General features: G+C 44.2%; 1 protein-coding gene across 3 annotated transcripts in view; it reads right to left on the reverse strand.

Annotated features, from left to right (window-relative positions):
• Positions 1 to 16,091, reverse strand: part of ZFP37 (ZFP37 zinc finger protein) — a 45,877-nt gene extending 29,786 nt beyond the window's left edge. The window contains exons 1-4 of one of the 3 annotated variants that reach the window (XM_059925340.1): positions 15,505 to 16,091; positions 13,494 to 13,665; positions 12,475 to 12,671; positions 6,796 to 6,862 (exon numbers count right to left, since the gene is read on the reverse strand). In XM_059925340.1, coding sequence (XP_059781323.1) covers positions 6,796 to 6,822 — 27 coding nt within the window. In that variant the 5' untranslated portion in view covers positions 6,823 to 6,862; positions 12,475 to 12,671; positions 13,494 to 13,665; positions 15,505 to 16,091. Of the gene's footprint in view, positions 1 to 6,795; positions 6,914 to 12,474; positions 12,672 to 13,493; positions 13,666 to 15,004; positions 15,071 to 15,504 lie in introns of those variants that run through there. The other 2 variants (XM_059925341.1, XM_059925338.1) reach the window with 2 other exon arrangements.
• Positions 16,092 to 24,687: the final 8,596 nt, after the last annotated feature.

Genomic DNA, 24,687 nt, shown 5'->3' on the forward strand with positions numbered 1-24,687 from the left:
CTCTCCCCACCAGACAACTACTGAGCTACTTTTTATCCCTATAGATTAGTTTACATTTCCCAGAATTTTATATAAATGGAATCATGCAGTGTAAATGATTTTGGGGGGGTCTGGCTTTTTTCATTCAGCTTCATTATTTGAGATGCACCCCTGTTTGGTTCCTTTTCGTGGGTGAATAGTACTCCACTGCATGGATGTGCACATTACTTGTTCACCTAATGATAGGCATTTGGGTTGCTTCCAGTTTCTGGCAATACAAATAAAGCTGCTATGGATTTTCCTGTATAAGTCTTGTGAGGACATATACTCTCATTTCTCTAAGCAAATACCTAGGAGTGGAATAGATGACTCATACAGAAGAGATAAATTTCACTTTTTAAGAAACTACCGAAGTGTTTTCCAAAGTGGCCATGCCACCACTGTACATTCCCGCCAGCAGTGAAGGAGAGTTCCATTCACTCCACATCCTCTAACACTTACTAGAGTCAGATTTTAAAACTGTACCCATTTCATAGTTATGTAGCAGTATTCAACTGTGGTTTTAATCTGTATTTCCCTAATGACTAAGATACTAAGCATCTTTTCATGTTTTTATCTGCCATCCACACATCTTTTTTGGTGAAGTGTCTCCAAACAAATCAAATCTGTCAAAAATATTTAAAGGAAAAATTTTTTCAATTTAAAGAATATCCGTTCTCCAGCCCCATCTTTTTTATGGGTTGTGATCTGGCTCAGGCCATTATCTGGGCAAAGGGGACATCTTCATGTTCCTCCACCAAAAAGTGAGTGTTTTATGTCTGCCAATCTGGGAGGACAGACCTGACTTCAGGCTCCCCAAGATGCAGGGACCGGCTCTGGGAGCCAGCTCCAGGGAGCCCTCACCATGGCTGCCTTCCCTGAGATGTCTCTGTGGAGTCAGTCAGTCCTCAAAACATGTGTGGATGAGGAATAAAGGTGTACTGGGGAAGAGGCTGGGATTGGGTCTCACTCATCTTAAACTGTGTTTTGTGTTCAAGGACATTAAAGAGTGGGCCCCACCCTGGTGCACCCCAAACTGCATAATAAGGGCTTCTAGAAACTGTCAAGGACCTGAATAAAGAAAGGATAACTCTTGAGATGTTCACTTAACTGATCACACATGAACTGAAGGACAGTAAAATGAAAGCACATGAAAGAGTGAGTCCCATTGCCAACCTCTCTGTATGCTGAGTGAAAGACCACATACATCATCCTGGACATGTGAGTATCTGTCATAGTCACTGACTGATGGCCCCAGTGTCAATCTCTATCTAAGTATTACTAAGTCTATTAACTACCTTCTTTCTTATTTTGAGACAACAATAGTCTAGGCTCTCTTTCAACTTGAATCCATGCTCTTGAAACAGTGTGAATCCCCCTTTTTAAAAAGAACCGATGATTTTGTGAACCTTATGATCGACATCCTTGAGTGTATTTCTTGGGTTTAATATATGGAATTAGATTGTGAGTCACAGTTTTATTGGGTAAATTGTGTTCAAGCAAGAAAAGTGGATGTTAATTCTAAAAACCAAATTAGTGTTTATAATATAAAAATCAACAGTGCACTTATTCACCAATCTTGTCTCTCAGTTACAGAGTCCAAGCTCATACTGCTCGCCCCATGCCTGGCCAATAAATCAAGAGACAAGTTGCTGGGGCAAGGAATAGCAACTTTATTCAGAAAGCCGGCAGACCAAGAAGATGGTGGACTCGTGTCCCAAAGAACCATCTTGCCTGAGTTAGAATTCAGGCTTCCTTTATACTAAAAGGGGAGGGAGTAAAATCAAACATTTCCTGGTTCTGGTCAGCCTCCAGAGGGGATATGTTAATTTCTTCCTTCCTACAGTCATTCACAGGTGGACGTGGTCAGGATGTCTCCGGTGAGCTAAACTAAGGTATTTTGGCTTAATGCTCATTACCTGGGAGGCAGAGTTCCCAAAGATGGGTCATTATGTAAAATTTAAGATTATAGGCAACACCCCTTTAGTAATTAACTTGTAATAAAATACAGAGCTTCTTCCCTATTACATCCCCTTCTCCTCAGTCACAAAATTAGACTGTCTCACAGCCTCTTTATTGTTAGGTGCGGCCATGAGACTGAGTCCTGGCCAAGTTTATGTAGCTAGAAGTGATATTTGGCCCACACAGGCCTGGCCTATGAAAACACTCCCCCAAGAGAGGTAACATGCTCTTTCACCCTCTACAATGAGTGGGATAGACCCAAGCACTGGAGCCAGATTTGAAGCCATATGTTGACAATGGCAAATCCATAAAAAAGATGGTCCTAGGGGCTTTCCTGGTGGCGCAGTGGTTGAGAATCTGCCTGCCAATGCAGGGGACACGGGTTCGAGCCCTGGTCTGGGAAGATCCCACATGCCGTGGAGCAACTCGGCCCGTGAGCCACAATTACTGACTGAGCCTGCGCATCTGGAGCCTGTGCTCGGCAACGAGAGGCCGCGATGGTGAGAGGCCCGCGCACCGCGATGAAGAGTGGCCCCCGCTTGCCACAACTAGAGAAAGCCCTCGCACAGAAACGAAGACCCAACACAGCCATACATACATACATAAATAAAAAGAATGTAAGCAGACAAGGATAGCATTAAAAAAAAATTAAAAAAAAAAAGATGGTCCTGGGGTCCTGGATCATTGTTGGGAGAAAAGCCATAAGCAGAGTCACTTGATTTTGAAAGGCTACGTTTAGGTGTTATATGAAGCAAAGATAAGCTTGTATGGTGTTCAAACAATATTCACGTGTTTTTCTGTTGCAGAAGCTAACTTCACCTTAACTGACAGAAGTCTGTACACCAAAGAAAGTTTTCCATAAAAAAAAAAATGTATATATATATATATTTTTCAAATTGGGGAAATATCAAAGACTCCCTGAAAATTTGCAAAACTAAATGATAAATGTAAATCATAAAGGTAATTATTTAAGGAATATAAATCATGTTCTTCTCTCTAAACTTTTTTTTTTGTGGAAATTGTAGATGTACAAGCATGATTTTGGTTTCTGGTATTTTAGATCTGATACAAAAATACAAGGGTAGATTGCCTTCTTGTACTTAGCAAACAATAATAAAATTAAGAGTGTTCCAATTTCACTTTCTTCTTTATTTCCTGATTTTTCGTAGGGATTTGTTAAATGGGAGAAAAGCTCACTTCAATTTCCCCTCTGATAAGCCCCAAGGCACACTGGCTGAATGACCCCTGCTTCAGAGAGCTACTGAGTTCTTGGAAGTTCCTCTGGACAATTCCAAAACAGGTACAAGCCTGAAGAGATTCTACCTTTATCTTCTGCTCCAGTTGTTCCTGATTGTGATCAAAGTTAGAGAGAGATTTATCAAGGCGGCTCTTATCTCAGGCTGCACTGTAGTCCTCTGTCAAGCAGGTTGAAAAGCAGCGGATGGTCAAAACAGGTGCTTCAGTGCCTTTGGGGTTTTGATAATCCCCTGTTCTTCTCCTGAAACTTTAAGTCGGTCCTGACATTATGGCGTGACTTAGAAGAGATCCTTTCCAGATATCTTAAAGCCATGAAGATTTCCTTGCTCTCCAAGCTATGGCACGAAGGCTTGTCCCAGGAAAGAGAACAGGTATGGCTAGAGCAGAGCATCTCCAGGGCCATCAACGAAAACCAGGGCCTCGAAAATTTCCGTGATTCTCCGAGATGGCCGCGAGGAGGCGCTTGGCTTTGTTCGCCACTCATCAACGGCCTGCAGAGGGCGCCCGACTCGCCCCCGGACCGATAGGCTCCTTAGTGGGTGCGGGATCCACGTCCTGAGTCCGGGAGATGTGGCGCCTTCTCCCGGACGAGAAACCCACTTACATTTATCGCAGGTCCGCCTGCGTGACCCCTGGGGGCTGCGGAAACAGTGAATAAAAAGTTGCTTTTCCCAGGCCCTGACTGCCAGGAGGAGCTCGGCCGCGCAGATCTCTCGAGACTATTTTCTGAAAAAATGAGCACAGAACCTCCCGTTTTCCGCGCTTTCCCCATCTTTTTACTCTCGACTTTCTCGTATAACATTTTAGCGAGACTTATTTTACAAAAGTATCTATTTATTGAGTCATTTGGAGTATCCGTTTGTTGAGGCATTTGGAGGCTGGAAATCATCACGCGCTGTACTAATTTGTCCATATTCAGGGTTGTTTCTTGGGAGAGATCCCGACACAAATCCAGAGAAAGGGAAAACATATCCATGATTGGGGCAAAACATACAAATATTGGGGCTTCCAGCTGAAAAAGCTGGGGCCAGTGCCCGCAGAGTCATGTGACATAATCACTTTTTTGGTGGAAATAATGGATTTTACAACCTTGCATGTACCTGTCACCACTGTTCCTTATATAGCTGACCACTAGCATTATGTCAATATCATCTTTTTCCGTAGTATCAAAAATTTCCTAAGCTAGATAATATCTAAATTTCTCTTTCATTTCAATAAAGTTAATAAATCTTTCTTCTGTTGTTATGACAGTATTCTTAATGTGAACATGCCTTATAATCTGACATTCCTGCAGCAAGGAATGCATTTGTCATACAATTAAAAAATAAGTTAAGTATAATATTTTGTGTCTTACTTTCTCCAAGGTATTTCAGATCAAACGTGATTTCTTAGCATTATAAATTCGTTTGGAATTTTATTACACAAATAAGGTGGGGGAAAGAAAGCAATACTAATGGAGAAACACATGTAATGGTCATAGCCTCCCAAAACAGGCTCATTCTAAGACTGAGATTTTATCAAAGGATTATAGAATGCTCCCCCTCCCCCACAGTTTACCACCATACTAAAAGGAATTCAGTATAACAAGAGTAGATAACAGCTGAAAGAGCTACAAGACACAAACTCTCTCTGAAGAGGAGAATTTATGGAAGCTCAGAGTCCCAAGGGAATGAAAAGGACACTAGAGGTGTTTGAAGGCTCTAGAACCTAGAGTTACAGCAAACATTAAGAACAGCTCAACTCCTAGCCCAGTTAACATAAATCTTCACACAAAAGGCCTATTTACCTCAGTTCATATGATCCAATACAACATGTCTGGCTTTCAACAAAAAAAATTACAAGGCCTGCCAAAGGGATATTTATTTTTTAAAAAAAGTCAATATCAGTAAGAACAGCGAGCTTTGTGGCATTTTAAATTGCCCTCTTCCATCCTTCTCTTCCCAGTTCCATGGTAGCTTGAAAATCAGCAGGTTCACAACCAAGGTAGCTGTGAAAAACAGCAGCCTACCAGCCACAGGAAGGGACAATTGGTTCAGGAGCTCCCCAAAGCCCCATCTCCAGAGCACTGTCACTATTTGAACTATTTTTCAGCTCCCCGAAAAGGCCTCATTCACAGGGCTTGTCTTTATTTGACCCAACTCGGAACTCACTCCATGGGAGAAGCCCCTGTCCCCAGAGAGAGGATCTAAAACAGTCAGTGGCAGTTGTTTAACACCACAGCTGCCTGAAGCATTGATACTGCTTGGGGTAAACAGAGGCCAGCCAAAAACATAAGGAAAACCTAAGGAATGAGATGCCCATAGGTGGGTTGAAAAGCTCTCACACATTCTTGGGGATCTAAAAGGTTATGTGTGCGTGCAGGACTGTGCACACACCCAGGAAAGACCTAGGAAGGCCTAATCACTCACCTCTGGCTAACCTTGAGATTGTGCACAAAGAGCAAAGGCTAAGAGAGAATTATAAATTGCTGGAGTATTGAAGACGCGCCCAGAAACACACAACAGACCCTCAGTAAAGACTATGAGACTTATTGGTTCAGTTAATTTAAGGAAATCTCTATCTAATCATTGGCAGACTACTAGGCTAATTGAGTGCACACTTCAGTAGCCAACATGATATAAAATACGAATGTTCAGCAGTAGCCCCAGAAAGTCACAAATCAAACAACAACAGCATCAATAACAAACCCTAAGGAGATCAAGTTCTGATTTCCAGACTTGTCACATTTTATTGTTTAAAATGCCCAGTTTTCAACAAAATAGTAAAAGGCATGCAAAGAACCAGGAAAGTATGGCCCATACCTAAGAAAAAAGCAGTCAAGGGACTTCCCTGGTGGTCCAGTGGTTAAGAATCCACCTTCCAATGCAGGGGACGTGGGTTTGATCCCTGGTCGGGGAACTAAGATCCCACATGCTGCGGGGCAACTAAGCCCGCACTCCACAACTACTGAGTATGCGAGCCACAACTAGAGAGCCCACATGCCGCCCACGCACTCTGGAGCCTGCACGCCACAGCTACTGAGCCCACACGCTCTGGAGCCTGTGCACCAGAACTAGAGAGAAGCCCACGCCCCACAACGAAAGATCCCACATGCCGCAACTAAGACCCGGCGCAGCCAAAAATAAATAAATAAATAAATAAATAAATACTAAAAAAAGAAAAGAAAAAGCAGTCGAAGAACTACCCCTAAGGAAGCCCACACATTGGACTTATTAGACAAAGACTTTAAATCAGCTATTTTATATGATTAAGAACTCAGGAAAACCATGAATAACTAACTAAAGGAAAGTGTGAGAATACTATCTCATAAAATAGAATATATCAATAAAGAGATAGAAATTACATTTTTAAAAAAGATCCAAATAGAAATTCTAGATCAGCCACACTGGTGATCATTCATGTTTACATGACTGATCTCCAATAAAAACCTTTGACACCAAGGCTTAGGTGAGCTTTCCTAGTTGGAAATACTCCATGCATATTGCCAGACCCTGTTTCTGGGAGAGGTAAGCACAATCCACACAATCCCACTGGGAATGGACAACTGGAAGCTCATACCTGGAACTCTCCTGGACCATTCCCCATGCTTCTCTTCCTTTTGCTGATTTTAGTCTGTATCCTTTCACTGTAATAAACCATAACTGTGAGTATAACAACTTTTCATCAGGGTTCTCAATAATTGCTCTTAATTCTTTTAAAAAATTAACAATATATTTTTCCTAATTTAAACATAATGCTTGTTATACTAGATGTTCATTGTAGTGTTATTTAAGGTCTTGACAAATTGGAACCAACCTAACTATCCAACAACACAGAAATGGTGTCTCTCATAGATACAGAAAATACATGGGTAGTTGCCAGAGGAAAGGGTGTGGGAGGAGCTGAAACACGTGAAGGGCATTGAGAGGTACAAACCTCCAGTTAAAAAATAAATTAGCCATGGGGATGTAATCTACAGCATAAGGACTATGGTCAGTAATATTGTAGTAACTTTGTATGGGGACAGATAGTTACTAGACTTTTTTTTTTTTGGCTGCGTTGGGTCTTTGTTGCTGTGCACGGGCTTTCTCTAGTTACAGCAAGTGGGGGTTACTCTTCATTGAGGTGTGCGGGCTTCTCATTGCAGTGGTTTCTCTTGTTGTGGAGCACAGGCTCTAGGCGTGAAGGCTTCAGTAGTTGTGGCTCACACACTCTAGAGCACAGGCTCAGTAGCTGTGGCGCACGGGCTTAGTTGCTCCGCGGCATATGGTATCTTCCCAGGCCAGGGCTCGAACCTGTGTGCCCTGCACTGGCAGGCGGATTCTTAACCACTGCGCCACCAGGGAAGTCCACTAGACTTATTATGGTGATCATTTCATAATGTATGTAAGTGTCAAATCACAATGGAGTACACCTGAAACTAACATAATATTGTACGTCAACTATATTTCAATTAATTAATTAAGAAATGCCGTCTGTAACAGGCAGCCTCTAACATGCCCTACAGTGATCTCCACTTCCTGGTAGTCACACCCTTGTGTAGTCCCCTCCCACACTGCCCCAGGGAGGAGGAGAAGACTGTGGACAAGAGAGGTGAGCATTATAGTAAGTCCCCTACATACGAACCTTCAAGTTGCGAACTTTCAAAGATGTGAACATGTGTTCGCATGTCCAATCACGTAAGTTAGTTCATGTGTCTGGCATACATTGTCATGTGCGTGCATCCTCTACAAGTGGTTGTGCTTTTGTATACTTTACTATACAGTACTGTGTAGAGTACACTAGCACAGTATCTTTATTTCAAACCCAGGATGTCTGGAAGCAAGCATAAAAGCAGCGGTATATAGCCGATTGTGTTAGTTGGGTACCTAAGCTAACTGTGTTGGACTTACGAACAAATTGGACTTACGAATGTGCTCTCAGAATGGAACTCGTTCATATGTAGAGGACTTACTGTACATGTGGGAGGGTCAGGGGAAAGGGCAGAAAGCAGTGAGGAAGGAAGAAGAGGCCAGATGGCACAGCTGAGGCAAAGGATCCCTTCCAATTCTAAGGCTGCGTTTGGCCAGGCTTGATCCCACGGCTTTCCTTTCTCCTTTCAGCTCTGTTTTCCCTGGTCTGTTCTTTCCCAAGAAGAGAAGAAAATACCCAAATTAGAGGTGAGTCAGGGCTGCCTTTTTCCTGAAATACCATCTCCAGTTTTAAAGATCTTTCTCTATCTCTCTTTTCAAGAATAGAATAATGGTATAACATATTCAAGAACAGAAGAATAATATAACAAATATCCATGCTGCTTCCACTGAGAATTGTCACCTCTTCCCTTCCATGGGGGTAGGGAGATCAACCATCATTAATTATCCATGTCAGGTTCTCTGTTAAACAGTTTATATCAATTACTCATTGAAGAGTATATGTATATGAGACGCAAGAGGGAGGAGATATGGGGATATATGTTTATGTATAGCTGATTCACTTTGTTATACAGCAGAAACTAACACACCATTGTAAAGCAATTATACTCCAATAAAGATGTTAAAAAAATAAAAACTACAGATTAAAAAAAAAAAGAGTATATGTATATGTAGTGGATAGTATTATCCCCATTTTCAAGATGATGTGAAAGACACAGACCCAAAGAAACTCCCAGGATTATAGAGATAGTAAGTGGCAGAACCAAGACTGGAATGCAGCTCTCTCTAACCCTGCCACTGCACCATGCTGTCTCCTAGATCTGTGTCCAATTTACAATCCTATCATCACTGATTTCCCTCAGTGATGATAGGATTATAAATCCTACTGTTGACAGTGAGACTTTTTTTTTAACTCCTGATGTAAGAAGCAGAACATATAGCCTTTTGTTTTGAATGACATATCTTTAAGTTACTGGGAATGATTTTATCCGTGTGTGTTAACTAGTTTTTAGTGTGTTTTTTCCTTTGTAAATTATATAGCCCATTTATTTTAAATCTTAGTGTTTATTTTCATTATCTATATGAAGCCTTGCCTTTCGATGTCTTATAAAAATTTTAAAAAATACAACAGTTGGGCTTCCCTGGTGGCACAGTGGTTAAGAATCCGCCTGCCAATGCAGGGGACACGGGTTCGAGCCCTGGTCCAGGAAGATCCCACATGCCGTGGAGCAACTAAGCCCGTGAGCCACAACTACTGAGCCTGCGCTCTAGAGCTTGCGAGCCACAACTACTAAGCCCGTGCGCCTACAGCCCGTGCTCCGTGACAAGAGAAGCCACTGCAACGAGAAGCCGCACACTGCACCGAAGAGTAGCCCTTGCTCGCCGCAAATAGAGAAAGCCCGTGCGCAACAACGAAGACCCAACACAGCCAAAAATAAATAAATGTATATATATATAAAAAAATACAACAGTTATGTGTGCCCTTTGGATAAAAGTTATAATTACTCAAAAGTGTTTAACTGGAAGTCCAATACCCTCAGGGACTCTCAGGGTTTAAACTGTTTCTTCCATCCCTCCCTGTCCCCAGTGCTTGACTCTCAGAAATGCCAAGTCCAAGTGGCAGGAAGATCTCTGGGTCTGATAATAAGTAAAGACTCACCAAAGCGAAGGGCCTTCTAGCCTTAGGAGTGATCGCTAATGATAGGGAGTCTCTTTCCACTAGGAATGGTGGAGGGTCGTCCAAAGACTGCAGAGTCTGAGCAGGGCCCTTAGCTTGCCTTCACGTGGCTTAGAAATAGATGCTTCCCTGGGGAAGACCCAGCTTTTTGGGGGGTGGCACATCTGAACACAACCTTACACTGAGCCAAGAATCTGGTGATAAATGAGATCAATTCCTCAGTCAACCAAGAAAGCTTGTTCTCCTTAGACTGAAGTGATGCTTGACAGGTCTTGGAGAGCAGTGTCCAACCTCAAAGATTGATCAGACCCTTTCCAAAGTTTGAACTTCTTGCCTTATAAAGATGCTCAGGGACAAATTCTGCTGTTTCTTTCCTCCTTAAGGATTTTCTTCTCCAATCTTGAAAACATTGAAAATTCAATAACCTGAATCTGTTAACACTGTCTAGTAACTTTCATTTTTTCTTTTTCATTTGTTGTCCTAACAGCAGTGTGACCAACTTGGAAAATAATGAGTCAGTAATCTTTGTTTTCCACATTTGCCAAAATCATCACTTTGGTTTCATTCTTTAAGACTATAGAAAAGAGTTCAGAATCAGGAATTAGAGAACTCTCCTCTTGCTGATCTGCCTATTATGGATTTGATCATGGGAGAATGTCCCCATAATTGATTCATGTAGCTCCTCTGAATCTATTTATTCAATGACATTTATTAAATGTCTACTGTGTGTCAGGCAGCACCATGTTATTAATTGGGGATATTCGACCTGGCCTTAAGGAAGTCTACAGTATGGCAGGGGAAGATGTAGAGACAAGTGCAACAAAGTATTATAGAGGCTGTGAAGTGTTTACAAGGTATGGTGTCAGGGGGTGGGGGGCAGAGGAGGGAGTGGTCAATTCCATTGGGAATAGAGTTTCTGGAAGTTCTTCATGGAAGATGTGATGCTTAAGCTTTGCTTGGGGGAGGCATTTGGGAAAGAGCAGACTTTGAAGCCAGTATCCTCAGTCCAACTGTGAAGCCTGAGATTTTCTAGCTGTGTAACACTGAGCAAGGGAAACTCTGAGCCTGCTTTCAGTTTCTGTAACATTAGGATCATAGTAGCAATCTCATAGTGCAGTGGTGAAGGTTACCTTAAACATATATATTGAACATTGTTGGTAGAGGAGACCAGCAGGGAAAGGGTATTCAGATCCAAACTACCAGGGCTGGAAGGAACTCCTCTGGGTCAATCTAGTGCCTGAAAACTGTCTGCCCTGGGAGCTGTCTGTGGTGCTGATTTCACCAGGGCTTCACACTCATTATCTTGGGAAGGCCTGCTCAGCACTCTGCCTGTGTCGTTCTTCAGGGGTCTGAACTGCTGTCTCCACCTCAGCAGAAGCCTGGGCTCCAACAAGTGTGCAGACCCCACCTCCTCCCTGCCCATTTCCAGCCTGCCAGTTCAGCCCTTCTGTGAGCCTTGTGGAAGAAGGGCTGACTCAGAACCATATGATGGGATAGGGGTTCTCAGTATCCATACTCCTGGTTCTGTAGAGGTAGAATAGGGCAACTATATGGGTTTGTCCACATCCTCCACCTGTCTGAGAAGAGTGCCAGGCTCCAACTCTAAACTTCTTCAGAGGAAACTCACCACTCCTCCCCAAAGCCTAGGAAGTGTTTACCTCCTGCTAGAGCAACTGGGGAAAATTTTGTGCCCCGGGGGACACTTGGCAATGTCTAGAGATATTTTCAGTTGTCACTACTCAGGGGTGGGGGCATTCATTACTGGCTTCTAGAGGACAGAAGCCAGGGATGCTGCTAAACATTCTACAATGCACAGGACAGTCCCCTACAACCAAGAATTATCTGGCCAATTAGGCCCAAAAACTAGTGCTGAGGTTGAGAAACCCTGCTCCAGGGTTTGAGGCAATTTGGTGTGGTGTCTAGAACCTTACCGGACATCAAGGTCTAGCTCAATGTTCTTTATTTACCAGCTATGACCTTAGATAAATCATTGAACTGCTCTGAGCCTCATCTTCTACATATGTATGTTTAGGTTCCTGGACTAGAAAGCCTCAAAGCCCCTTCAAGTTCAAACTCAACATGTCTGCATAAATACTTGCTGAGTACACCGCTAGGAACCAACATTCTGTGGTACTATGTACATCAAATATCAGGAAATGCATAAAATATCAAAAGGAAAGGAACATAATGGGGGGAAGGTGAGAGCTGATAAAAGGTTACTACCCAAATATGCACAGAATTTATGTGAATATAAGTGTTCAGATAAAATACAGGCTCTTAAACTTCAGGTGGTGACAAAAAATGTCATCTTCACTAGCAATTAAAGAGACACAAAATAAAATAACTACGACATGTTTGCTAATCTTTTGAAAAAAACAACTCAAAGTGCTTAGGAATGCAAGGTAGTATATGTACTTAGATATTCTTCTGTTTCCCTCTGAACAAACCCTCAGCCAGGGACTATGAAACAGTAGCTACAGAACTGGTTATGCTGCACAATCAAATCATTCCATCATAAAGAGGATACTTAAAGTTTCTTTCTATATTTATAAAAATTTGTGCCAGCCTTTGGACACTAACTGAAACATCAGTTCTCCTGGATTTCAGACCTTGAGACTCAGACTAGAACTACACCATCAGCCCTCCTGGGTCTCCAGCTTGCTGACTCACCTGCAGATCTTGGTACTTGTCAGTCTCCAAAATCACGTGAGCCAGTTCCATATAATAAATATCTTTCTGTATATATAAAAAATTAATGAGGGACTTCTCTGGCAGTCCAGTGGTTAAGACTCTGCGCTTCCACTGCAAGGGACACGGGTTCCATCCCTGGTCGGGGGAACTAAGATCCTGCACACTACACGGTGTGGCTAAAAAAAATAAAAATTAATTAATAGGAACTTAGCATTCTAAAGTAAAGAACCAGGTACTAGATTACCCTCCCCTCTCCTTATTCACCAAACAATAAGGCACTGGATTTAAAGAATTAATTTTCAGAATTAGGAATAAACCGCCTTATCACACCTTCCTTTCGCCTCTTAATTATCTTGAATACCACCTTCAGAGTTAATGGGAGCCACAAAGGGTGTAGAGATCCCAGAAGGAAAGGACTGTGAGTGTACTCTTTAGGAGAGGAAGATGTAAAGCTGCTGGTGTATCTCCTTCCATGTGGAAGTCCCTGTCTGAGGCAGTCAATGTGGATCTTCCTCATTTGTTCCCATACAAGAGGCTCTTTTATAAGAAAGACCAGAAAGAGGTCGCTTCCAGAAATGGCACTTTCAAGCTGATGCAATTTGGAGATGGAGACCTCTATCACACTGGTTTCAGTCATTTGACAAGGATGGGCCACCCTAGCTGTGCCAAGAGGGAGAGGGCACACAGCACAGGAAACATCTTTAATTACCCTTCTTAAAACCATCTGTTCATGATCCTCCATTGCATCACTCTGAGTGTGAGGAAACAGACCTCTCCACTCTGCCTGGAGGTCAAGGAGAGAGAAGTAGCCAACACCTCCGAGGAAAAGGTACTACCAGAGGAATGAGCCTAGGAAGTACTCCTCTGCTGCATACAGAGTGAAGGGGCAAAAGGTGCACACATTTGGGCCTCAGAGAGAGAATGCAGTCCTTTATGTGGTACCGAGGACACCGCGTGACTTGGGAAGTGTCAGCTGGGAAGAGGCAGAAAAGCCTTACCAGCCAGCAAGGTGATGTGGCTTCCCAGTGAACTGTCAAAACCCACCAGGGCTTAGGGCTTCACTCTCTGCCAGGCTGTGAATTCATGTAGACAGGGAGCCATGAACGACTTGTTCACCACTGCCTCCTAAGCACAGCTCTGTGCTTGGCACATAGGTACACTCCACAGATGCTTTAAAAAAAAAAAAAAAAGGTTAAATATTTAATGGAATCTTTTAGGTGAACATTCACATGATACTGGAAAGCATGAACAGGAAGAGGAAATTCTGTTTCTGGAATAGCTATGGTATGATAATGGAATCTGGCCCTTTTAAAATCAACAAATGTGTCTTAAAATTGGGTGAAACTCTCTTATTAGGAAATTCAACTACTTTCTGCAGGAGCACAATTGTTGCACTTCTCATCAAAGTGCTTTCTTTGGTCCCTTACTTCAGTTATTTGATTTTTTTTTTTTTAATGCTGTAATAGTTTGAAGGTTGACCAAAAAAAAAAGGCTGAGTAAAACCTGGGACCTGGATACAATGTCATAATTAAACTGAGAAGTAAAATGTAGTAAAGGAATATGCTTTTATCACTTCATCTAATAGTCCAAAGAATAACTCTTAAGAATAAGGGAACTCTACTTAAACCACACATAGTCTAGCTCAATTTACCAACCACCACCAAGCAACATAGGTAAGTACTATAAAGGACTCACCCAACTCAACAAATCCACCTGCCAGTTTCTACTACATAATTCACTTAGGCTTTATACCCCTTAAATGCAAATGTTTCTGGAAGATGAAATACTAAAAACGCAATAATTAAAATCAAGCCCCATGGACTTCCCTGGTGGCACAGTGGTTAAGAATCTGCCTGCCAATGCAGGGCACACGGGTTCGAGCCCTGGTCCAGGAAGATCACACATGCCGCGGAGCAACTAAGCCCGCGCGCCACAACTACTGAGCCCGCGTGCTGCAACTACCGAAGCTCGCAAGCCTAGAGCCCGTGCTCCGCAACAGGACAAGCCACCGCAGTGAGAAACCCGTGCACCACAACGAAGAGTAGCCCCCGCTCGCTGCAACCAGAGAAAGCCCACTCGCAGCAACGAAGACCCAACGCAGCCAAAAATAAATTTAAAAATAAATAAATTTATTTAAAAAAAAAAAATCAAGCCCCATGATGTTCCCTCGCCTTTTTTTTAGCTCCTTGATATTGTCCTCACCAGGAGCCTGTGATTTACTGGTAACTCCAACATTCTGGAAAACTATTAGATAATAAACACTGTGCAAGTCAATACTTAAAGGATATCAAATTCATAAATCATCATGTGGCAGTCTCAGAATGAAGTTCACAAACAGAAATTCCTAAAATGCAACAGAGTCTAGAGAACTACAGGACAGGAGTAAAACTGACGATGCACCAATACCCCAGCTGACTTCGGGCACTGACATTCACCCTCTGATTCCAAGATCAGTACAGAATCCTAATGCACACTGCAGACAGAAAAACACAGTCATGGCTTTACCTACCTCTCCTCTGAGAATCTGGAGAAATGCTTCTCTTCAGAAAAACAAAAACAAAAACCAACCAAACAAACAAACAAAAAAAAACCCTACATTTCCAAATTCAATCAACCGGATAACCTGGCAGCAACCTCAGGCTAATTGCACAGCTCCAAAACAACCCTCTCTCTGACGCCTGTCAACTTCACTGGGCAAAGGTAATCGGCAATTCCTGACTCTCCGGCTAGGTCGGGCCCCATCCAGGGAGGCTAAGCGCAGGGGAAGCTTCATACCAACCCGTCGGTGATAGTAGACTGTGTGCCATTCACTGGGGCCCTTGGCGAGAGGTCCTCCTTTTATCTAACTTGCATCTTACAGCTGACGCCACCCCACCCCCAGCGCTCCAGGACCAGGCTCAACTCTGTAAGGGACACAAGAGTCCAACTCAAAACTCCATTCAGTCACCTAGAACGTCCGACTGGAAGAGGTCAAGGAAAGGAGATGTGGGTGGGAGCGAAGCAAGTTACCTCCCAAAGCAAACCAAGCAAGTCCGCCAGAAGGCGAGTCCTAGAGCGAGAGAGCGATCCTTCTCGGGAAGGCACAGGAGAAAACTTCGTCACGGAGGGAAGTGGGCGAGCCGCGGGGAAGGGCGCCCGGGAGTCCCTCCGGGGCCGGGGCGGGATTGGCTCAGGGCTGGGTGTCGGCTCCTCCGCCGGGTCTCGGGAGCCTGCGAGTCCCCGCCGCCGGGCCGGGCCCGCTAGGCTCCGCTCTCCATCTGGGGCTGCCGGCCGGTCATGGCCGCAGCCTCGGCCGCGTCTCGGGCCGGACTCCTCGCCGTCCCCGCCAGGTTCCGGGCGCCGGAACTAGCGCGGCTGCCGGGGACGGGGTTCCGACAGGCGGAAGTGACCGGAACCTGTTCTCGCAGCGCGGCGGGATGTTGCCCATGTCTCGGGGCCCCGGACTCTTCCGCGGTCTGCACCGGCGGCGGCGGCGGCTCCTTCCACACACGCGGGTAGGCGGCGGTTGCCTCGAGGGGCGGGAGGTGCCTGTCCAGCCCGGCCTGGAAGCGCCGGCCCCGGAGGCCGGCGGCTAGGGCGGCGACTCAGAACGCGCAGCCGGCTCGCCGGGTTCCTGGGCCCTCGCGGGAGCGCGCGCGGCGGGAGGAGGAGGCCGGCGGCGAAGGGGACCGCGCGACAATCCCATAGATGCTTTTCAAATATATGAACCTATCATGTGAACTCTAAAGTAGTGTTGTAGAAATAAAAGACATTTTTACGCATAAAACTGAAAGTAGGTTCAGCTTAAACCATGATCTTACTTTGTCTTTTTATTTTCATCGGTGATATTCTTGAACCTCAGAGGTTCCTCAATATTAAATCCACCCAAGGTAGCGCGGTTGGACAGAAGATGAGCACCGTGGTTATCCTTCCAATCACTCACTGGGCTTGCTCAACTGGTTTGGGGTAGATGCACCAGAGGAGTGGTTTAGTGGGAGGGAAAATTAGGTGGCCTGGGAGTTAGGAAACCTGTTTTCCAGGTGGCACCAGGAGCTGTGTGCGCTGTAGCAGGCCCAGCCCCAGGGCACAGGGTCCCTTTCCACCTTTCTCTCCCCACAGTGCCCATCCCCCTCCAGGAGCTCACACGCAATGACATCCCTGTACCAGGGCCACTTGCAACCCCTCTCCATGTACATGGGAGAGAATTGCTCAAAGAGAAAGCTGCCATGCTGGGCACTTTCAGGATCTGGCCCAGTGTGTTTCTGAACTCAGGGGTTCCAGATTTGTCAGCAGCAAGACTCTGGCGGAGGCAAGTCACTTCTTGGTATCTCTCCGTGGAAAGAAGAGCTGATTCAGCTCCAGAGCCTGGACAGAGAGGGCCAGCCACAGCACCAGGTAGGTCGGGGAGCCTGGATCTCGGAGTTGGAGTTGAAAGAGCACTGAGCAGGCGTCGGGAGACCCAGAAACTGGTCGATAAAAGCTGTGAGACCCGGACAAGCTGTTTAGTATCTCTGGACTGTCAGCTTTGGGAAAGTTGGTGAGATGATGTATATAAAAAGCACATTCCTGCATGGCAAGGAAACAATCACCAAAATGAAAACGCAGCCTATGGAATAGGAGAAAATATCTGCAAACCCTATATCTTATAAAGGATTAATGTCCAAAATATATAAGGAACTCCTACAACTCAATAGCAAAAATCCAAATAACCTGATTTTTTAAATGGGCAAAGGATCTGAGGAGACATTTCTACAAAGAAGTCATACAAATGGCCAACAGGTATATGAAAAGGTGCTCAACATCACTAATCATCAGGGAAATGCAAATCAAAACCACACTGAGCTATCATCTCACACCTGTTAGGATGGTTATTATTTTTTAAAAAAAGAGAGGGGTAAGTGTTGGTGAAGGTTTGGAGAAAAGGGAACCCTTGTACACTGTTGATGAGAATGTAAATTGGTGCAGCCATTATAGAAAGGAGTATGGAAGTTCCTCAGAAAATTAAAGTTAGAACTACCGTATGATCCAGCAATCCTACTCCTGGGTATATATCCAAAGGAACTGAAATCATGATCTTGAAGAGATATCTGCATTCTCATGTTCATTGCAGCATTATTCACAATTATTATAGCCAAGATATAAAAAGAACTGAAGTGTCCATCAGTGGGTGAATCAATAAAGAAAATGTGGTATCTACATACAATGGAATATTATTCAGCCTTAAAAGAGAAGGAAATCCTGACATTTGCGACATCATGGATGAACCTGGAGGACATTATGATAAGTAATCTAAATCAGGCACAGAAGGACAAATACTACATGATATGAGAAATCTAAAATAATCAAATATACAGAAACGAGTAGAATGGTGGTTGCCAGGGGCCATGGGGAGAGGGAAACAGGAAGGTGTTGGTTAGAGGACACAAAGTTTCAGTTATACACCATGAATAAGTCCTAGAGATCTGCCGTACAGCTTAGTGTCCATAGTTAACAATACTGTATTGTGCACTTAATATTTTGCTAAGAGGGTTGATTTAAGTTATATTCATATCACAAAAAGTAATAACAAAGAGGACAGGAGGAAACTTTTGGAGGTGATGGATGTGTTTACGGCATAGATTGTGGTGATGGTTTAATGGCTGTATACTTATCCCCAAACTCACCAAGTTGTATACATTAAATATGGTCAGCCTTTTGTATGTCAATCATACCTGAATATGGTATTGGTTGTTTTTTTTAAAAGCATGTTCCTTTACTAAACAGTTGTCAAATCTTAAATATGCATTGTCTTGCCATGAAGCCTATTTTTCCAATAAGTTCTACCAAGAACTTTATTCTTCCAAAGCTATTCTTTTCACAACCCCCTGAGTTCATTTATCCCCTTTGCATAGAAATGCCCTGTGTGCTTGCATGCACAGACACACACACACACACACACAAACACACACTGTTTTGCATATAATTCCTGTGGCTTTTTGACACCCAGAGGTCCATGGATCTGGGTTTTTAAATTCCAGAAAAGGAATGTTTGAGTCCTGAAGTATCTCAGAATCCAGGATTATGATTCTTTTTTCATACTGGCCAAGCCAGTCTAGATAGTGTCAATATCCTGCTCTGCTTCTCAAGCCTGCTCCATCACCAGGGAAAGTTCACTTCAGACCTACTGAAGTTGACTGTCCTGCCAGAGGTCATACCTTCAAATATCTCTTCCCTCACCCTCCTTGTTCCTCAAACGTCCTCAGCTGGCCTCGGCTCATTGCACTGGTGTGCAATGGAGAAGCAGCTGGGGGCAGGTGGAAGCCTTCTCATGGTAAATCAGGGCTGGGCTCCAGCTCATTTCTGCCTCCAGTGCTCCTGGGTCCTTGACAAGCCTGCTTCCTAGATCCCTGGCCAGCACTCCTCCCTTCCTCTGCTCTACCCCTGCCCTGGGTCCACCTGCAGGGCCACACCTAGAGAGTCACGCTTGAGGAAATAGACTGCCTTCTAACAGTGAACTCAACTTGATCAGGCGCTCCCAGCAAACACAAGAAGCTCAGAGAAGGGGTCACAGTGCAAATGGTAGGAACTCACACTGAGCTTTCTTTCACAGGTGGTGGCAGGTGTTCTACATGACCCGTAAGTGGGAGAGGAATGGAAGTGATCCCCCCCTCAGCCTTCCAAAAGTTGGGATCCAGAGTATTGCCCCCACGGTGGTGTCTTTTTGGTGTTTCAGATCTCATGCTAGATCAGTGTCTGAAAGGTAAGAAATTTAGAAGGACAGTGTTCCCAATAGATCAGAATGCAGACGCAGTACCGAGGCTGTGTGTGCTTCAACCCTTCAATTCACACTTTTCGTGCTGCCTCTAAAATGGGTAGGGATACCCAGATTCATGACCCATTCACTGGACTGTCGCAGCACGAGAATAATGAAATTCCCATGGACTACTCTGTCTTAGGGTGAAACTAGGCAAACTCCATTTGTAGGCTTAGTCTTCTTGGATGCAAAGTACATTGTAATGAGTTTCTGTACTCCTCACCAGAGAGCAAAGAAAATATTAAAGCTTGTTTGCAAAGTTTGCACAAGAAAGAGCCTAGTGGCTAAAATTCCAAAGACCTCGTGGTTAGCTAGAATTTCCTATCAGATTATTTAGCTTCTTTCCAAATAATTTTTCTTAAGAAATGGGTCACAGGTGTATATTCTGCCTTTTCCTAATAAAGCTTTGATAACATCGACTTGGGTATCCAAACTCCTTTGTAAAATTCTGCACAAGTTTCCTGTAAGACAGCACCTCTCCTTGTGTAACCTGGAAGCCTGACAGGACTAGAGGGCATTTGGCTCCAACTGGCATCCCTACCCACCACCTGGCTCTGCTGAACTGCCCCGACGCCCCAGCCGCGTGTGAGAGCTCACCTACTGCGCTCCGGGAAGTCTGTGCCTAGGCTAAGCAGCAGTTCTTTGTAAGTGGGTCTTCTGAAGGAGGGGGAGGGACAGGGGAAGGCAAGGACAGGGTAATAAATTACCTTGCTTTGGCCTTACTCCTGTGTCTGAGTCTTTTCTCAAGTGCGGATCAGAATGGATGACATCGCCACCCAGTGGCCAATCCCTAATAAAACAGCATCACATCTCAAGCTGCAATTATCTAGTATGACAGCCACTAGCCACACGTGACTATTAATTACTTGAAATGTGGCTAGACAGGAAGCAAACCCAGGCAGAGAGTGGGGCCCAGGGAGTGATGCAGCATTCTCTTCTGCAGGTGAGTATCTTGATGCTCCAGGAAGAACTGACCCGGCATCAGCGAGCCAGGGCTGCAAATTCCAGCTCTTCCCTTGCTCTCTAAGTGTCCTTGGAGAAAGCACTACCCTTGCTGGCATCAGTTTTCTCTTCTATCAAATGGAAAGTATTTAACAAGCTGATCTCAAGATCCTGTCAGGGCAAAATGTCCCATAATCTCTGTTGTTTCTTCTGTCCACTCCTGACCAAGTGAACGGGGAACCTGTAAGGAAGTGCCTGGTTTCCTGCTCATCACGGGTTCCCACCATTTCCTAGGGGCTCAGGGGCCCTGAGGAGACACACACTCAGTATCTCAGCACAGTTCCCTCTTCACAGGACGCTGTCACAGCAACACCTAGCCAGGTGGTGATGGTTCTGCCCATTCTACAGATGAGAAAACAGTTTCAGAGGGGCTATTTGACTCATCCAGAGTCAGAAACGGACTCACAGGATGTTGATGCTGGAAAAGATGTCTAAAATTAAAGGGAGGTCGTCCTCACTGTCGTTTTACTGGGAGGGAGACTGAGGCTCAAGATCATGTGACCTGGCAGCAGCCTTGGTAGTGACAACAGTGGAATCCTCAGTTTCTAAGACTCCTAGTCCTACCTCATGCTCCTCATCTGTAAACTAAGGGTAATAATAGTGCCCAACTCATAAAATGGTTATGAGCACTTAGCACTCAGAGGTAAGTTCTCAATAAACACAGCTGGTATGTGATGTTGCCTGCATTCACCTTTTATCTCCAGTTGAGATCTCTTCCTGAGGTCTTTGGCTAGAACTACCCCAGACAGATTTTCCATAAAATAGTCACCTTAGGTCATCTGCAGTGGTGGACGGAGAATGAGTTGGGTGATAAAGATCAGCGAGGGACAAAATTGTTGAAGACATACTGTGTGGAGGGTGGGGAGGTGGCTGTGATTTGGGGAACGATTCTCCTGCAGGTGTAAAGGAATAAAGAGCCTGACAGTCCCCCATTGCAGAGATGAACACAATGGAGAGAGGTATCGGGGTCCAGCTGGCAACTCACAAAGAGTTATCGTCACTGTGTGTCTGACCTTGCCCGAAGTCCCCTGAAAGAAGGGCAGCTGAGTCCTCATGGCAATAAGTGCCAGTCATCGGAGCACAAAACGAGCTCTGTGTGTGTTCCCGCTTCTCTCCACACGGTGCTATCTCACATTGCACAGCACTTTACAGTTTATCAAGGTGAGACTTAGGTAGTTTTTATCTTAGCTCATCCTTACAGCATCCCTGTGCAGGGGGCAGAGAATGTCTGTCTTTGTTTCACAAGGTTTTCCTCTCATTTTACAAGCTAGAAACTGAGATGCAGAGGTAGTTGTGCAACTTTGTATAAGGTTACACAGGTAGGACGTGGCTTAGCCAACACCCAACATGTGGTCTGAGTCCCTCTTAATCCTGTCGAAGTCTTTACTCCAAAGGTCTGCAACGACCAAGTGATTTTAGCATCGTCCATTGCTCTGCTCAAACCATAAATGCTCTGAGAAACTTCATACAGTTCTGTGAACAGGTCATACTCTTTCTTTGCTCTCTTTTTTCTGTGCCTACTCGGAGCCCTGAATATACTGCCTAGTGTGCCAATTAAAGGAACACAAAGCATTCATGTTCCAGGAAATCTCCAGGCCTTATGATGATGATGTGCCATTTTAAGTGGTCACATTTCTGAAAAATTACTTGTTTCTAACAATTACAAAGGACTCTGGGTATCAAAGAAAATAGCCTGACACAGCAATTCCACTTCTAGGTATTTACCCAAGAAAAATGAAATCATAAGCCTACAAAATCACTTGTACATGATAGTTCATGTACAACCCAAATTTATATTGACAGGAAATAATATATCCACACAGTGAATACTATTCAGCAATGAAAGGAATGAACTACAGACAACATCATGGATGAACTCAGAGACATTAGGTTTACGAAAAGAGCCACATACAAAAGAGTATATACTGTATGATTCATTTAGATGATGTTCTAGGACAGACAAACTAAACTATAGTGATAAAAATCAGAACAATTTTTGTAGAGGGCAAAGGGTGGGAAGAATTATCTAGAAAGGGACACAAAGTAACTTTTTAGGATGTTGGAAGAGTTTATATCTTCTTTGGGGTGATGGTTTTACAGGTGTATATATTTGTCAAAACCCATCAAAGTGTACATTATACCTCATTGAGTAAATTAATAATACCTTATTAAATTATGCATTATTTCTGAAAGTCAAAATTGAGGAAAGACTGAGAGTTGCTTTAGGAAAAATGTGTTTTCCCCATAACTCTACTTACACATTTTGTTCTACATGTATGATTCCATAGGTCAGTGGTTTTATATATGTTAATTATGTGGTCACTTTGGGGAAATTTTCAGAAATCATCCTTGGCTTTTTGCTAGTCGGTCAACCCAGCATCAACTGAGCACCTACCATATGCCTAGAAACATCTAGGTAGTGGATTGGGAATAGAGAAGTAGGTAAGACACAGGTCCATCCTGGAGGAGCCCACAAAGTCATATAGGAAATAAGTCAGAGATCGCTAAGGTAAGAATAAGGAAAAAGCACCAAAAATTGTTTAAAAAAAGGTATCCACAAGACAGTACTGTGTCCTCATTATGAGTCAGGGAAACTGAGCCCTGAAAAGGGATTTGGCAGACTGAGAAGGGGAGGGCATTCAACCGCAGGGAACAGCTTCTTTCACTCAAACAATATTTAATCCTCGTTTGTTGAGCACCTTGATATGCCTCCTAAGGAAGATGATTTTGTTTATGCCTAAGAAAGGGGCCTCTGGAATCAGACTGCTTGGGGTCTTCCCTTTACCAGCTGGGTGACCTGAGCAAGCTATTTGGCCTCTCTGAAAAGCTGGGGATCATCATGGCATACACATCATCAGTTATTGTGCTGATTAGAAAAGATAGTCTGTGTGAAGTGATCAGCATAGAACCAGGTACAGGAAATGTACAATAACTCTTAGATCCCATTACTGCTATTGCCATCCTTAATATATGCCAGAAACTTAGGCAAGCCCTGGAAATACTGAAGAAAACTCCACATTTGCATTAGTCAGCTTGGGCTGCTATAACAGAATACTATAGACTGGGTGACTTAACAACAGACTTTTATTTCTCGCAGTTCTGGAGACTGGGAAGTCCAAGATCAAGCCAGCAGATTTGGGTCCTGGTGAGAATCCTCTTCCTGGTTTGCAGACAGCTGCCTTCTAGCTGTGTCCTCACATGACAGAGAGAGACAGAGACAGAGAGAGAGAGTGAGAGAGAGTGCGTGCAAGAGAGCTCCGGTCTCTCTTTCTCTTCTTATAATTACACTAATCCCATCATAGGGGCCTTACCCCATGACTTCATCTAAACCTAATTATCTCCCAAGGGCCCCATCTCCAAATACCATCACGTTGGGGGCTAAGGCTTCAACGTATGAATGGGGGTCCGGGGGACAGGAACGGTCCATTAGGTTCTAGTGGGGGAGACAGATAAGTTTACAGATCATTAAAATACCATGTGCTAACCACTTAGAAAAGAAGAAAATTTAGAGATTCTGTGTTGTAGATTATCTTTATTCCTACAGAGGCCCAGAGGAGGGAAATGACTTTCCTGAGCTTCTAGGGCAATAGCACAGTCTGGAGTCAGGCCTCCTGAGTCTCAGTTCAAGGGGGACGTCCCCTCTGAAAGAAAAAGATGTATCCTTGCTCCTTCAAATTCCCTGGAGCTCTGATTATAGTTTTCTAGAACCAGGTATCTCTCTGTGACTGGAGAGACAGGCCAGGTGACCTCTTTACCTGGTTCTTGTGCTCAATCCATTTATACAGAAGCAACTCTAGGCTGCCTTCTGGAAGGTGACAACCCCATCTCCCCCTCTGCAAATGAGGCAGGGGCCTGCAGATAGAGACAGTCTATCGAGGAGGGGTCTCAGGGCACAAAAAAATAAGAGGAGGCTTTCAAATGCGGGTCTGAGAGTAGGAACCTGGACAGACTGGCCTTGGGTCTAGAGAGGCACATTGTAATCAACCCTGGCTCCAGCTGGAAGCAGTGCCAGCCCTAGGGCTTTCCAAGTCAGGGACCAGGGAGGTGGTTTCCCATCAACCCTGCAGCATTCGTGTCCCAGGTTTACTTCCTGGGGGCTTTCTCAGGCCAACCGTGAGCATCCAGCCCTTCCTCCTTTCCCCCATCATTTGAAGTGCCTACATGTTCTCACACACACACACACACACACACACACACACACACATCATTCCAACATTTCCCCACATTCTCAACTCACACATTAGCTCACACAAACTCAGACTTGCCACTTACACTGACTCACAAGTACAGAATCATAAATCTACCCAATGCACGTGCACAGTTACACACGTGCTCAATCATGCGTACTCTGACATATACACACACTCACCATACGCACATCCACGTCCTGATCCACGTACAGGTGTTCCCTCATCCAC

This window comes from Balaenoptera ricei, chromosome 6 (assembly GCF_028023285.1).
Source record: "Balaenoptera ricei isolate mBalRic1 chromosome 6, mBalRic1.hap2, whole genome shotgun sequence".
Classification (NCBI taxonomy): Eukaryota; Metazoa; Chordata; class Mammalia; order Artiodactyla; family Balaenopteridae; genus Balaenoptera; species Balaenoptera ricei.